The 14,326-nt window shown below is 53.9% G+C and overlaps 1 protein-coding gene across 2 annotated transcripts; it reads right to left on the bottom strand.

Annotated features, from left to right (window-relative positions):
- Positions 1 to 350: 350 nt before the first annotated feature.
- Positions 351 to 8,990, bottom strand: LOC124090161 (alpha-1-antitrypsin-like protein GS55-MS). 2 transcript variants are annotated; one of them, XM_058577687.1, is made up of 5 exons: positions 8,877 to 8,990; positions 4,451 to 5,085; positions 2,440 to 2,710; positions 1,092 to 1,239; positions 351 to 626 (listed from the first exon to the last, which is right to left on the bottom strand). In XM_058577687.1, exons 1-5 carry the CDS (start codon positions 8,981 to 8,983, stop codon positions 435 to 437), a joined length of 1,353 nt encoding a protein of 450 aa, XP_058433670.1. In that variant the 5' UTR covers positions 8,984 to 8,990; the 3' UTR covers positions 351 to 434. The 2 variants fall into 2 exon arrangements, with proteins under 2 accessions (XP_058433670.1, XP_046296517.1); XM_046440561.1 differs by having other exon boundaries at positions 8,870 to 8,975.
- Between the last annotated feature and the right edge of the window lie 5,336 nt (positions 8,991 to 14,326).

Genomic DNA, 14,326 nt, shown 5'->3' with positions numbered 1-14,326 from the left:
TTGTCCTGGTTGAGTCTTTTATTCAGAGGAGCAGAGGAAAACCAGAGGGTCAACGTTGAGTGGGCATGGCCAGCGTTGGGATGGGGGTTGTTGCAGGGGGCAGTATGAGTGGTGAGGAAGGGGTTCTGGGTGGACCCTTGACCTCGGGCTGCTGTTGAGCCATAGACACCCTCAGGATTTGCATACAGCACTAGAGTTCTCAGGCATAGATATGTCCAGGCTGGACAAGATGTGGCCTCAGCCTGTGACCGTTGACCAGCACACACCTGACACAGTGTCACTGTGAGGTGCAGTGACCTGGAGTCTTCACAGAACTTAAGGACACAGAGGGAGACACAGAGACTACAAGGTCATGGTTGATCAGGCCAACAATTGTTTAATGTCATCTGGGAGGGCCCAACAGGGCAGGAACCAGGGTCTGGCGCCCGAAGTGGCTAATGTAGTGTGGGGTTCACCACCTTCCCCACAAAGAGGGGGCTCTTGGTGGAGTGCTCATAGATGACCATGAGGAAGGGCCTGTCGAATTTCACCTCAGGGGGAAGTGACACGGGCATGATTCCCATAACCGTGGCCCCCGCAGCCTCTGTGCCTCTCTCATCGATGGTCAGCACAGCCTTATGCAGGGCCTGGAGGGGAGAGAAGCAGAGGGGCTCTGAGGTCCTGCTGCCCCACCCCAGGCTGCATCAAGGCCCCACGTGGGAGCCACTGGACTCAGTAATGGTTCAGATTACTGGTTCACAAGTAGCTCTAATGTCACAGACGGAAGATTCCAGATATTCTCTGAAGGCTCTGAGCCTAAGCCTTTCCTTGTTAATGTGGGTAAAAAGAAGCCCAAGGCCTCAATAGCCCTGGGAAAGGAACAGGCCAAGGGTCAGTGGGCCCCTGAGGAGAGGTCCTTGGAAGGCCAGCAGCACAGGAGGCCACTCCCCAGCTCTGTGGTCCCCCACCCCATCAGAGCTAGTGAATCTCTACATCCTCAGGAGGACTCAACTGCCCTTGTTGTGTCCCTTGGCCCTTCCCTCAGCCTCAGGCCTGAGCAGGTGTCCCCCACTCACTCTGGCCTGCAGACCCCTGGACCATGGCATTCTCACCTTGGAGACCCTCAGGGGAGCGTCCTCTGTGATCCCAGACAGGTCAGCTGCGTTGCTGAAGACCTTGGTGATGCCCAGACTTGTCAGGACGGGCTTCAGATGGATGGTTTCAGAGATGTTCACTTTGGGGAAGTGCAAATCGACTCTCCTGGTGTGAAGATAGGTGATGAGGGGGTTTCACAGCATCTTTGGGGTCCTGTTGGGCCCCATGGTTCTGTGAAAGTGTTTTATCTCCTGATTGGTTCTCTGGTTAGTGCCCTGTCCCCACCCACTGTATTGGAGAAGTCCATTGGCTGGTTTTACTTTAGCTTCCTGGACACCTGGTGTGGACATCATTCCTACCAGTGGGCACATCTTGTCCTGTGGCCCCTGCACATCCCTGCCCCCAAGGAGCCTTCCAGGCAGTTTCAGAGTGTCCTCCTGGAAACAGATGACATCCCCATTGGTCACACCAGCCTGCCCAGCCAGAGCCTTCCGGAGCCTGTGTCCCAGGGTACTTTGGTGAGTTTGGCAGGACTGAGGGATAGAGGCTCAGTGAGGGAGAGGATTGTCACCTCCATAACCCCAGGCTGTAAGCTTAGCTCCATGTCCCCAGGGATGGGGCGAGGCCCAGGAGCCTGTGCTGAGGCCACATACTGGGTCCAGGGCTAGGGGACTGTGCTTTGCCTGTGCTCTATTTGGAACAAGGGTGAGGAGATCACAGGAGGCTGGGTGAGCAAGTACTGGTGACCCAGGTTCAGCCTAACCTGGACGTGTGTCACATCTGTCTGCAGTGTGTCTCCGTCACCAGTGGCCAAGCCTGGGCTCAGGACAGTGCACCTGCTCTGTGTCACATACCCCAGCTGTGTGGCTCCTGGGACAAGTGGACCAGCCTGAGATGCGACAGAGAAACGGAGCCTGTGGGAACGTGCCCTGAGCTCCCAGTGCTGCCTGTTCCTGTTCTGGGCCTTTCCATGCAGGCGCTTCCCCTGTGCACCTCGGCCAGTCCTACAGCAAGTCCTCCCTCTTGCTGCCCTAACCTGCAGGCCCAGGCCTTTGTCCTTGATTCTGCCACAACATGTGCTAGTGTCAGTGCCCTGGTGAGGCCCTGGATATTGGGAGGGGACCATGTACATTCTTGGAGGGAAGTCCCCCTCCAGCTGGATCTGTGTCCTGCTCTTTGACCACTGTCCCTTCTCAGCTGCTACCTGAGCTGAGCCCTGGCATTTCCTGTAGCACAGGGTCATTCACTGTAGCTGTGGCCCCAGGGATGGTCCCCCCTGCTGCCCGTGCTGTCTTCTGATGCATTGGTCCTGAGGGACCTTGAGCCTGTGTCTGTGCCGTCCAGCGAGTCCCTGCCTGGACTCACCTGCTCTCCCTGTTCTTCAGGAACTTGGCGAGGATTTCCTTAGTGATGGTGTCCTCCAGGTGCTGCAGTTTCCCCTCGTCGGGCAGGAGGAAGATGGCGGTGGCATTGCCCAGGTAGTCCATCTGCAGCACCCAGCTGGCCAGTGTGGGGCAGTAGTGCAGGTCGAACATGCCCACGCGGTTCATCATGGGCACCCTCACGGTGGTGGCCTCGTCCACGTGGAAATCTTGCTCCCTGGTGAGAACTTCCTCGAAGGGTTCCTCCCATTTGGCTGGACAGAGGGAAGGTGGATGGCAGTGGGTGGGATGGAGGCTTAGGTGTGAGAGGAGAGCAGAGGCACCCTCAGCCTGCCTGGTGGGAAGCTCCTCACCCACCTCTGCTCCATCCTGGGCAGCAGGGCCTCCAACCCCTCCAGGATGGGGATAGAGTGAGGGGTGTTCAGGACTAGAGGATCAGCCGGGATTTCTAGATCCTGCAGGCTGCCATGGAGACGCCTCCTGACTGTGCCCAGTGAGCATTTGATTAAAGTTATATTTTTATTGAAGGGCGGCTTGGGATTAAGTGAAAAGCTCTGGTCCTAGTCCTACAGTGGGACCTCTTCTCCTGGACCTCAGGATGCTTGTTGATTGGCAGTTCAGTTGTCACTCAGGGCAAACATTCAGTGCACCCTAAATCCGTGTCCTAGTCTATGTGAGAAGCCCAGATGTCGAGGCAGCCCCCTCTGTGGGGTAACAGCTCCTCACCCTCTGGGCCAGCTGACTGGGGGTAGGGGACCCTGAGCCCACATGTCTCAATGGTGCGGGGAGGACTGAGACCTGCCCTAAGTCCAGCAGAATTGGCCCCTCCGTTGTGCTGATGGTGGCCTGGGGTCTGCACTACAGGACTCTGCCCAGGAACAAGGGATCCAGGGTGGGTAGGAAGTCACCCTGGCCTTGTGCTATTGTTTGGATGTGGTGTCCCCCATGATTGGGGCACAGCCTTTACCTAATCAGTAAAGGAATCCCTGATGGAATTAACCAGTGGTGGCTGGAAGTAGTTGGGCTGTGGCTACAGGAGGTGAGTCCTTAGGATTAATTTGGAGCGTGGCTATGGGGTATAGATTGTCTCTGCAGAGTGGAGTCTCTCTCTGCATTCTGTTCACCATGTGAGCTGATCCCTCCCCCACACTCTTCTGCCATGATGTCCTGCCTCACCCTGAGCCCCAAGGAGTGGAGCTAGCCTTCCATGGACTGAGACCTCTGCAACTGTGAGGCTCAAATAAACGTTTCCTTCTCTAAAATTATTCTGGTTGGTCTTTAAGTGACAGTGGTGAAAAGCTCAGTAAAACACCTTGACTTCTCAGGACACCCTAGGCCATTGCCCTGGGGCAGTGAAAGGTGCCTTAGGTCCTGGGTCCTGTGGAGCCCTGGCAGGTGGGCAGGCTGAGGGTCCCTGCCAGCTACTCAGCTGTGACAGATCCCCACAATCCCATGTGTGACTTGGGTACTCCTTTCAGACCTCACAACATTGTCCATGACAAGATAGGACAGTCACATCCCAAAGAGGTGAGATGGCTAGTCCTATGAAAAGACCATTGAGTGGGGGAGGCAGGATATGGACCCAGGTCCTGCACACCCCCAGCTGCCACACTCCACATCAAGAGTTGTTCCAAGGACTTTCCATGAAAGGCCACTCCCTCCCACCACCTGCCACAATGTGCATCAGTGGCTCTCTAGTTAGGAAACATTACAGGTGCCCCTCCCTGCTGGGGTCCCCAGTGAGCAGGAGGACAGTCAGGACTCTGATGCGTCCTGCAGAAAAGTCAATGATTTTGACGGTTTTATCAACTCTTCCCTAACTTAACTGAAGGTGGAAGACATTTCAGGGCTTAGGCATGGAAGATTGAGGAGCCACCGTGAGAGGCCCTGCCACAGCACAGACAGTGCCGCCAAGGAAAGTTCCAGAACTGGTGGATGGAAAACAGCTTTGGGGTTTCCATGGGAACCCACTCAGGCTGATTGACTCATCTTACCTTTGAAGAAAATGTAGTTCACCAGGGCGAGAACTGAGCCTCTGTCCAGCTCTTTCACCAAATCCACAATTTTCCCTTGGGTCCCTTTCTCCACATAAGTGTTGATCTGCCTCTTGGCCTCTTCGGTGTTTGTGAAGTTGGTGGAGAAGGCCTCTGAGTGGTACAGGTTCTTGACATCCTCCAAGAACTTGTCCAGCAGCTTCAGATTGTGGTCAATGAAGAGGCCGCTGCCGGTGGTCAGCTGGAGCTGGCGGTTGGGTTTGTTGAGGGTTTGGAGAAGATGCTGGAAGCCCTGGTGGATGTCAGCCTCTGAGGTCTCCGTGAGGTTGAAGCCCAGGCCCTCCAGGATCTGGGTGTGAGTGTCAGCCTTGGTGCCCATCGAGAGCGAGGCCAAGGCAATGGCGATGCTCACAGGGGAGAAGAAGATGTTGGTGGTGTTGGACTCATGGGCCAGCACACGGTAGAGGCTGAAGGCAAACTCAGCCAGGTTCGGGGCAATCCTGTGGGAGGCTGGGTGCTCCTGGTCATGCTTGGATGCATCTGTTTCCTGAGCATCTTCAGCCAGGGAGCCAGCAGTCAGGCAGCTGAGGCCGGCCAGCAGCAGGAGGCCCAATGAGATAGAGGACGGCATCGTCCTGCAAGGCAGAGGAGGTCAGAGGCCTGAGTTAGGCCACAGTGATTCTCTCTGGCTTGGACGGACACCATGCAGAGCCACCAGGGTGTAGTGAGCTCCAAGACGGCCCAGCCTGTGCCAAGCCCTTCCTCCACCTGCATCACTGCAAACCCCCAGGGAGACGCAGAGCTGCCCTGAGCCCTAAAGGGTGTGAATTCTCTGCTTCCTTCACAGTCCTGTGGGGACAACTGCTCTCCTCCAAAGCCTAGAGGGGTTCAGGTGCACGTCCAGGGTTGGCCAGCAAGTGGAGTAGGGGACCAGCTCAGGCACTGGCTGGTAGGGTCCTGAGCCCACCCTTTGGCCCGTCCACTTGGCAGCTGCAATGACCTGGGTGCTGCATCCTGTGGGGAATGTGCTCCCTGGAGAGGAAGCACCTTGCACTTGGACCCCTTGAGGACATGGTGGAGCTGTGCTAGAGCCCCCAGGGGCTGTCCCCACTTGACCCTGACAGAGCCTCAGCCTGAGTGAAGAGGGGCATGCCTAGGCTGCTCTGTGACCTCAGCCCCAAGGTGGGCGGGCATCCTGTGTGGTTCACCTGCTGACACTGGGGGAGCTAGAGGGCCCTGTCCCTCCCCAGCTGTGTGGGCCAGGACAGGTGATTTGAACTCTCTGCTCCTTGTGTTGCCCACATATAAAGTGGGGGTTCTTGGGACAATTCAAGAAGTCTCAACCCCAAAAGTGCACTGAAGGGCTCCGAGGGAGTGTCCCCTTGAGGGAGGGGCTGGCAGGTGTTTCCACCTCAAAGCCTTTGGGTGACAGGCTGTGAGGGTCTGTGATTCATGGCTGAGGATGAGGCAGTAGCAAGGGGCAGGGCCTGTGGCTGGACCAGGGGGAGGAGGCTCTGCCTAGAGGTGGTGGAGGGCAGTGTCACCCTCAGCCACACGTGGACCGCCATGGAGCCCTGACCCCAGAGCTCCCAAGGCTCTTCTGTCCTCATCTGCCCTGTCTGGCCTTCTGTCCTCATCTGCAGAAGGGGAACCCGATGGCTGAGCTCAGAGAAGCCAAGGGCAGCCCTTAACTAAAGTCACCATCTGAACATGGTTGAGAGAAACGTGTGTCCCTGACTTTGAGGCAGGAAAACCTGGTGGGAAGGAGTTGGGAATGAGAAACCCTGAGCTTCCCTCGTTGCCGTGACCTTTGGAAATGCTTCTTTCCACCCAGACATCAAAGGGAAGTGAAAGCTGTTTTTCCACCACCTCTTTTCCTGGCCTTCATGTCTAAATAATCCAGAGAGAGCCAGCCACACGCTGCGCAACACACCTTTGTCTTTTTCGTTAACTAGCTGCGTGTCAGCACTAAAGATGGTGCTAAGAGGGGTTGTACGTGTCCCTGTACTGCCTGGCTGGGCTTGGCTGAGCCTTCATGGTGGTGGAAGTCACCATCTTTCAGAGCCTGAGGTCAGGAGATGGGTGGGTCTCAGCAGGGTAGGGACATGTGGTGAGAGGCCTCAGGGCCAGAGGCTGTGGTGTCAGGCCTGGGCAGGGCCACTGCTGTACCCTTGGCCTTGAGCAAGGATCTGAGCAAGCAGTGACCTAAGACTAGACTCTCAAGTTGAATGAAGGGGTGTTGGGAGAGACTTAAATGAATGACGTCCTCTGTGCACAAACTTGGACTCTAAATTACGGGGTGTCTGTCAGGAGGTGAGAGGATGCAGGGGGGGAGGTGGGAGAAGGTTTCCGGCCCAGGTGAGCACCTCCGTCCACCTCCCATGTCACCTAACCTCCTCTGATTTCTTCCCTTTAGAGTGAGGGTCTGAGGCCCAGAGAGGGTCAGGGCCTGGCCAAGGCTGCACAGAGAAACTGAGGCAAAGGTGGAACAAGCCTTGGTTTTCCCCCTCTGGGTCCAGGGACTGAGACGTCCTGCCCTTGGGTTCCAGGCTTCATGGATGTCAGACCCAGGCCCTGATGGTGACCCCAAGCTTCCTGCTGGGTTCCCTCTATTTCCTGGCCTGTTCCTGAAAGCCTCAGGTGCCCAAGACCTGCTCCCCCTGGGCTGCTACTGCAAGCAGCACCCTGCAGCCCCAAAGCCTTGAGCTGGGCAGGCCAGCTGCAGAGGGTGGACTGGAGCCCTCAGGTACAGACACGGAGGCCAAGCCTTCAGGAAAGGACTGGAGGTGGCACCCTGATGGTTCTGGAAGTGGGTGTGGGTGGGAGCAGTCAGTGTGAGTCAGGGAGAGGGAGGACCCCCCAACCCAGCTCATCTCACACCATTTCTGCTCCTCGTTGTTGACCAAGAACAATGAGGCAGGGTCCAGGAATAACCCTGACCTGAGGTCACAACCCATGGAAAGCACCAAAGCCCAGCATGAGCCAGCCCTGCCCCCTGGTGACAGTGGCCTTGGTAAATGACTTCCCCTCTTTGTCCTTACAGTGGGGAGGAGAACCTCTGAAGGAAGAAGTGAGGCACAAACAAGGTGACCAGCAGGTGGTGGCATTGGCCCTTGGGAAGCGCCCACACCTGCAGGGTCCCTCTGGTGGCCACTTGCCCCAGGGCAAGCAGGGGCTCTGCTCAGCAGTGAGCTCCTTCTGAGGGGGCATTTCTACCTGTCCCCACGTTTCTGCCTGCCTACTCCTCACTCTATGCCAGAGCAGACATCAGCCCAGGGTCAACATCATTGTCACATTTACTAAATGTCATAGTTTTTTTTTTTTTGGTGCTGGGGACAGAACCCATTACTCAAAAAAAGCATCAGCTGATTGATTTGGTGTGGCTCTTTCCCAGGCATTGTATGGCAATGTGGCCTCCTTGACCCTGGTCATCTTCCCAGCACCCATCTCCAATCCAGTGGAAGAAAAATCTAACCCAACACTCAGGCTGGTGACAATGAGGTAAGAGGAAGAAAACCAAGAGTTTTCTACGCCTTGCTCCATGGCTCCAGAGGCTGAGCTACAGCCCAAGGTCACAGAGCAGCTGAGAGGCCTCCAGGCCAGACCAGGCTTCCTATTCTCCAACTAGGGCCCGAGCCCCGAGAGAAGCATTCACCAGTAGGCCCAGGTCAGCAGCATGGGCTCTGGAGCCCAGTGCCTGAGTTTGAGTACTGGGCACTGAGTGATTTGGAGCAAGTTTTCCACTTCTGAGTTCCCAGTTTCCTCATCTGTAAATGGGAATGACCACAGAACCACCTCAGAGGGGCTGTGAGGCTGAAATGTGTTCTTACGTGCACTGAGCTCAGCGGCGGCTGGCTCAGAGTGGTCACTGGGGAAGGTCAGCTCTAACCACGTGAAGGTGGCCTTCCCAAGGCTCCCATTCCCCTGGGTGCAAATGGTGGGCTCAGAACCACGGCCCGTGGGAGGGTTGTCCCGGTTCTGTCCCTGGGCACATCTGGAGAGGATGGAAGGTGCCAGCCGGCTCCTGGCTGCCCTCTGTGGCCTTCTGTCCTCATCTGCAGAAGGGGAGGAAGGTCCTCACCCAGGCAAAGGGGCTGTAGGTGCTGCTGAGAGACAGTGGCAGGAAAGACCAGGCCACCAGAGTCACTATCCCCGTGGCTGTTGTGTCCACACATCAGCTCCCCAGGGATGTGAGGTAGGTGCCCTCTGCCACTGCTCAGGAGGGCTAGTCACGCATCAGAGGTACTGCCAGGCTCTGGGGTGGCTGGGGGAGAAGGAGGGGACCTCTGTGGCTACTGTGGCTAAGATGAGAGGAGGCCCAGCTGCAGCCTGCCCTGTCCACCCTGCCTGTGGTCCTGCCTGTCCCTTCCCAGGACCCAGAGGCTCCCAGAGGCTGTCCCCAGGGAAAGGCATACTCACCACTCACCGTCCCAGGACCAGTGTGGTGACAGGGGCTGAGGAGGCAGAGCCCTGTCCTTGTCTGTATTTAAGCAGTGGACACAGATGGGCGATGGGGGAGGCTGCAGTGGACATTAGCCAAGGTCACCCTGGTTATCGGGGAAGCAAACAGACAGGGACTAAGTCCATTGGCCAGATCCCCAGCTCTGTGCACCTGCTCTGCCTAGGGGGTGCACAGCCTCTGCAGTGTGACCACCTCTTGGCCACAGTGACATGAATCATGTCTCTCAGGCTCCTGAAGCATAGGAGGGAGGTGACAGCCCAGGCCAGGTGGCACAGGGGCCCCTGGGTTCAACTGGGGAAGGATCAACTTAAGAGTCCCACGAATTCTTAGGGGATCCTGAGCCTCGTCGTTAATCTTACATCTGCTCCCAGTGTCCACCAAAAGGCCGAACGGACGCTCTTAGGAAACAATGAGTGTCCTGCAGTGCACGGGGCCTTGGAAAGGGGAACTGCCTTCCCTGGGGGCCACAGAAGCCTTGAGGCCCAGGGAGCTTCAGGAGGACACAGGGGCTGTGTGACCCAGTGAAGGTTGTCTAAGGTCATGGCAGAGTCAGCAGCCGTGGTCGCAGAGCCAGGGAAGAGCCCCAGTGCCCAGGACCCTGTCCCTGTGGACCCATGAAGTGAGATGTGCTTTGGAAAATATCCTGTGAAATTTCCAGTTATCACTCAAATAAGACTTGAGAGCCTTAGGGCCTTCCTTGATTTTGGTTCACACTTGAAAACCACACTCAGACACACACATGTGGAGACACACACACTGGTGACACATATGGTCTTCCAATTCTGGGACCTGGCCAGGGGCCACAGAAATGCTACAAAGTCCATACATAATGGGCTTCTGAGGCTGGGGCTGGACGGGGGAAGCCAGCCATGACCTGGGGACGGGGTGCTCTGCACAGGGTGAAGATGGGGATTCTCTCCTCATGTTGCTAGGGAGGGCAGCAAGGATCAGGAGAGTGACTCGTCCGCCTTCCTGCAAGGCCACAGCATCATGACTACTTGCAGGCCCGGGCCAGGCCCTCCCTCAGAACTGACCCCCGTCTGCCTCCCCAGCAGTCCCTGAGCTCCTGACCTCTGTGTCTCTCTCTGAGCCCCAGGTTCCCACACATGAAGGAAGGGTACTGCCTGCCCGGCCTCCCCTGCCGAGGGGGACCTGGTGAGTGGGGAAGAGTTATGAGCCCGTCAGCCCCTGTGCAGGGTCATTAGGACGGCCCTCTGCCTGCCTTGGGGGGGCCCCATGATGTCACATCAGCCTCCTGTACTTGGGCATGAGCAGGTTCCAGTCCCTTTTGTGGGTCCAGAGAGGAGCCCACAGAGAAGAAGCCCAGGAAGCTGGGGCCAGGGGCAGGGAGAAGCCACCTTAGACCAGGTGGCTCTCAGTCAGCGCTTCCTGCTCTGGGACCCCAGGCCTCTCTCTGCTCGGAACAGACCTAGGAACCATGGCCAGTGTCCACAAGAGGGCCTGAAAGTGTCTGTGCGCCCACAGCCCAGGCCCCTCCTGAGACCACGTTTGATGCCGAATCTGCCTGTTGGCCCAGGTCTGTGCACAGGTCTCTGGTCACCTGCCACCGGAGTACCCCCAGCTGTGTGGGCTCCTATGGGGAGTTCTACCTCTCCAGGAGGTGAACCTGCCCTCCAGGTCTAATGGCCCCTCTATGCCCACCTCCAGAATAAAGACCGAGTCATTTCTCCCCATCCCTGGTGACCAGGCTCCTCAGACACCAGCTCATCAGGTCACTCAGGAATGTGTGCAGCTCAGGGGGTTATTTCTGAGCTGGTTTGCTCCCGAGTAACCAGAGACAGGGAGTAGGCCAGGGCCAGACCCTTTCTCAGGGACGCCTCTGTCTGGATGACAGTTTCATAGTTGGCTAAGTGATAAGAAGACAGAGCACATTGAGGACACCTGACAGGTGGGTCTCCTGCTTCCATCCTGCCATTGGGAGGCTGGGCAGGGGAGGCCTTGGGCTCCTCAGTGTCCTGGTCAGTGGGAGACAGAGTTGGGGCTCTGGGGTCCCAGCCCTGTCACACCTCACTTAGTGACTTCCTCCTGAAAACATAATGCTCAAGGTCACCTTGGAAATTCAGGCAATTACATGAGTAACTCTCAGGGTTTATTCTGAGAAGACTGGCTGTGGACTCAGTAAGACGTTTTTGCTTAATATGTTCCTCTAACTCCTGTTCCCTGGGTTCTTTGTTCCAGTAGCACAAGGAAATCTCTATGACAAAGGTCTGTTATCTCTGATCATTATGCTGATTCATGGTGTTCTCAGATGATACTGAGTAATTAGCAGCTTTGACTCTGGAGAGCACAGGGCTCTGGAAACTATTGTACAAGGCCAGGATGTTGTAGGGACAAAGGAGGCAAGGCACCAAAGACAGCAGGAAACAGTTTCGTTTGGCTGCAGCCAGGTTCAGAGGGCACAGCTTTTGCTGTAATCAATCAATCCCCTGAACCCCGAGTTCAGGGAGTTTCAGAGTTTTATACCCAGCATATAAGGGAGGGGCTCAAAAGTTTAGAGTCTGCAGAAGTTCACATAAAAGCAGCTTTTTCTTTCACTGTTTTGGGCAAGTTAACTCTTCAAGGACAACACCTGAGAAGGGGAGAGCTTCTTCTCCCCTTTCTTTCTTCCCCTTCCAGCTCTTACCATGGAGAACAATTGGTAACTTCTCTTATCTTAGGAATGTAGACATCTCTGTGAAGCCCAGCTCAAGGACAGTGGCCTTGTTTGCACATTTCGGCAAAGTCCTATACTGGAAATGTTTGTGAAATCTAGTAAGGGGGTGTCCAGCACCTGGAGTGCTGGTATCTTCTCGGCCAGTGGCCAAATAAAACAGGGCGACATGAAAATAGGAAGTTTATCTACATTGTATTCTTTTGCAGAGACTCTGTTGCTAACAGTCCTAAAATCAGCCATGGTGAAGATTTATGGAGAAGCCCAGTTAAGTCTTTTTCTGTGGTGAAAGGGGGTGTCACTTCAATTCCCCCCTTTAATGATGTTCTCCATAATTTAATCATTTAAATTTAAGAGCATCATTACCATTTTATTGGCTTAAAGACTTACATAATGCCAAAACCTTAGTTGTTGTCATCCTTTCAACAGCAGCTTTTCTAGTGGACCCATTAGTTTTAATGCACGATGGAGCCAAATATGGGAACAATAAACAGGTTAACAGCAGAATACCCACTACACCAGTTAATCCTTTAAATCTACCAAGGGTTGAAAACCATCTCCCCAAAGCATGTTTGGGACCCAAACTTTAATGCCCTTCTAGGTATGAACGAGCACATGTGCTAGTTTTCTTGTGTTGTTGGCTATATTCTTAACTGTTGTCTATTGTCATCCATTTGGATGCAACAATCTGAGCTGTTGAACTCTCCACGTATATTTTTTCCTCAGCCAGTTTGTAATCTAATGCCAAGTGGTTTGATAGTTAGCCACTTGCATCTGGTCTGTTGTGTGGCCAGGAGGTCAAAGGCTATGGCAGTCTGATTATTATTAATTTCTAGTGTAGCTTATAAGTGAATAATTCTGTTTAACATGTAAATAGGAGTTGTATAACTCCAACTGCCATTTTGTGCCCAGGTAGCAGGAGCAAAAGTGGCAATAAATCCTCTGGGGTGGCCAGTTACCTTTACCCCAAGATTGGTGACCTCCTAAATCATGTTGCTTCCCAATGGACCTCTTTTTCCTTTCCAAACAGTCATCCATCTATAGCATTCCTCTGGTGGGACAGGTCCTAAATATATGTATTACCACCTCTTAGTGGATTGTCTTGACACATGGTTCACATGATCTCCATGGTTGGAATAGGAGTGGGACAGAATCCCTTAAGGTTATCAAAGGAAACCAAACTAAATAATAGACTAACATTTTGGTTAGCATAGGTTAAACAGCATAAAATAACAAAGCCAAACTAATAACACCAAACAAATCCTAGAAAACTTATATAGGCAAGATAAAAAAGTATAAGTGAAATGTTGTTACCCAGAGTCCAGTCAGTAGGAGTTACTGTTATCCAACCAGGAGCAAAAACCAAACAGAGAACTGTGTATGTATCTAGAAGCAAGGGGTGGCAATGCATTACAGTGCAAGAACTATCTCAGAGGTTTAAAGAGTCCATTAGCCTGGTGGGAAGTTTATCTTTCACCATGCGTTGATCAGCCAGTCCCTCCTGTGTGGCTGAAACAGAGCCGTAGTCTCCTCAAGCTTCGGCTGTGCGTAGACCAGTCAGCTTCCGGTGTGACTGGAGCAGGGCTTCTGTCCTTCTGATCCTCGAGCTTCTCTGGTGCTCCTTTTTCTTCAGGATGGTCAGCTTCAAGGGCGTAGCAACATCTGGAGAGCATTCGCAGTCTGCAGCTGCAGGCGTTGAGTCTGGTGTAGTGAATCCAGGGACCTGTCTCTGCAAACTTAACTGCAGTTGGGGTGGATAACATAAGTTCAGGGGTTGAATATTCCATTCTTTGACCAAGACTCAATTTCCAGTCTTGAAGGAGTGTGCACCAGGGTCAAACTTAGTGGCAATCTTTCTCTAACCCATTGGTTGAGAACCTGTAAAGTTTTCCCTAAGACCTGAAGCTGTCGACTCAGGGTTAATTCTCCTATCTCTCTTAAGTCTCCCTGTAGTCTCCTAATAAGAGGGGGCCTCCCATACATTATCTCAAAAGAAAAGAATCCAGTCCTCCTAGTGGGAGTAGATCTAATCCTCAGCAGTGTATTAGGGAGAAGTTCATCACAATGTAAGTGAGTCTCCTGACACAGCTCACCCAATTGAGCCTTAAAGTACTGTTCATCCTTTGAACTTTAGCAGAACTCTGCAGCCTATAGTCAGTAGTAACTTCCATCTGATGTTTACACTCTTGGGCAGTAATCATATCACCTCTGCCCAAAAGCTGGCCTATTGTCTGAGCCAATAATTATTGGGACACCAAATCATGGAACAACTGTCTCATGGCCAGTTAATCAGCTTCCAACACCAGGAAACCATGCTGGTTATCTCCCTTGCCTTTTTAGTGCAGGTAGGAAAGGCTTCCACCCAGTCAGAGTAGGAGCACACAAAAACCAAGGTTATTTATAGCCTCGTGAGCATGGTAGATCAGTGAAGTCTACTTCCAAGTCTTCAAAAGGTGCTCCTCCTATAGTTTGGATTCCTGGTGGGAGCTCTGGCTCCTGACAAGGATTGTTGTAAGCACAAACCTCACATTGTTTACAATCATCCCAGTGTTGCTTGTGAGCCAGGGGACATAGAAATGTTGACTCTGAACTGTCTCAAGTGTTGTATGTCCAACATACAACGTGCAAAGCTTTCTGATAAAGGCTGAGGCTAGAATCTCTGGGATAGCTATGCGGCCATCAGAAAATCTCCACCATCCACCTGGGAGAAAGTTTCTTTTTTGCCGCAGTCTGGCTGGGCACA

This window comes from Marmota monax, unplaced genomic scaffold (genome assembly GCF_021218885.2).
Source record: "Marmota monax isolate L192 unplaced genomic scaffold, Marmota_monax_Labrador192_F-V1.1 WCK01_AAM20220418_F8-fsc00017, whole genome shotgun sequence".
Taxonomy (NCBI): domain Eukaryota; kingdom Metazoa; phylum Chordata; class Mammalia; order Rodentia; family Sciuridae; genus Marmota; species Marmota monax.
This window is presented reverse-complemented; position numbering and strand designations above follow the sequence as displayed.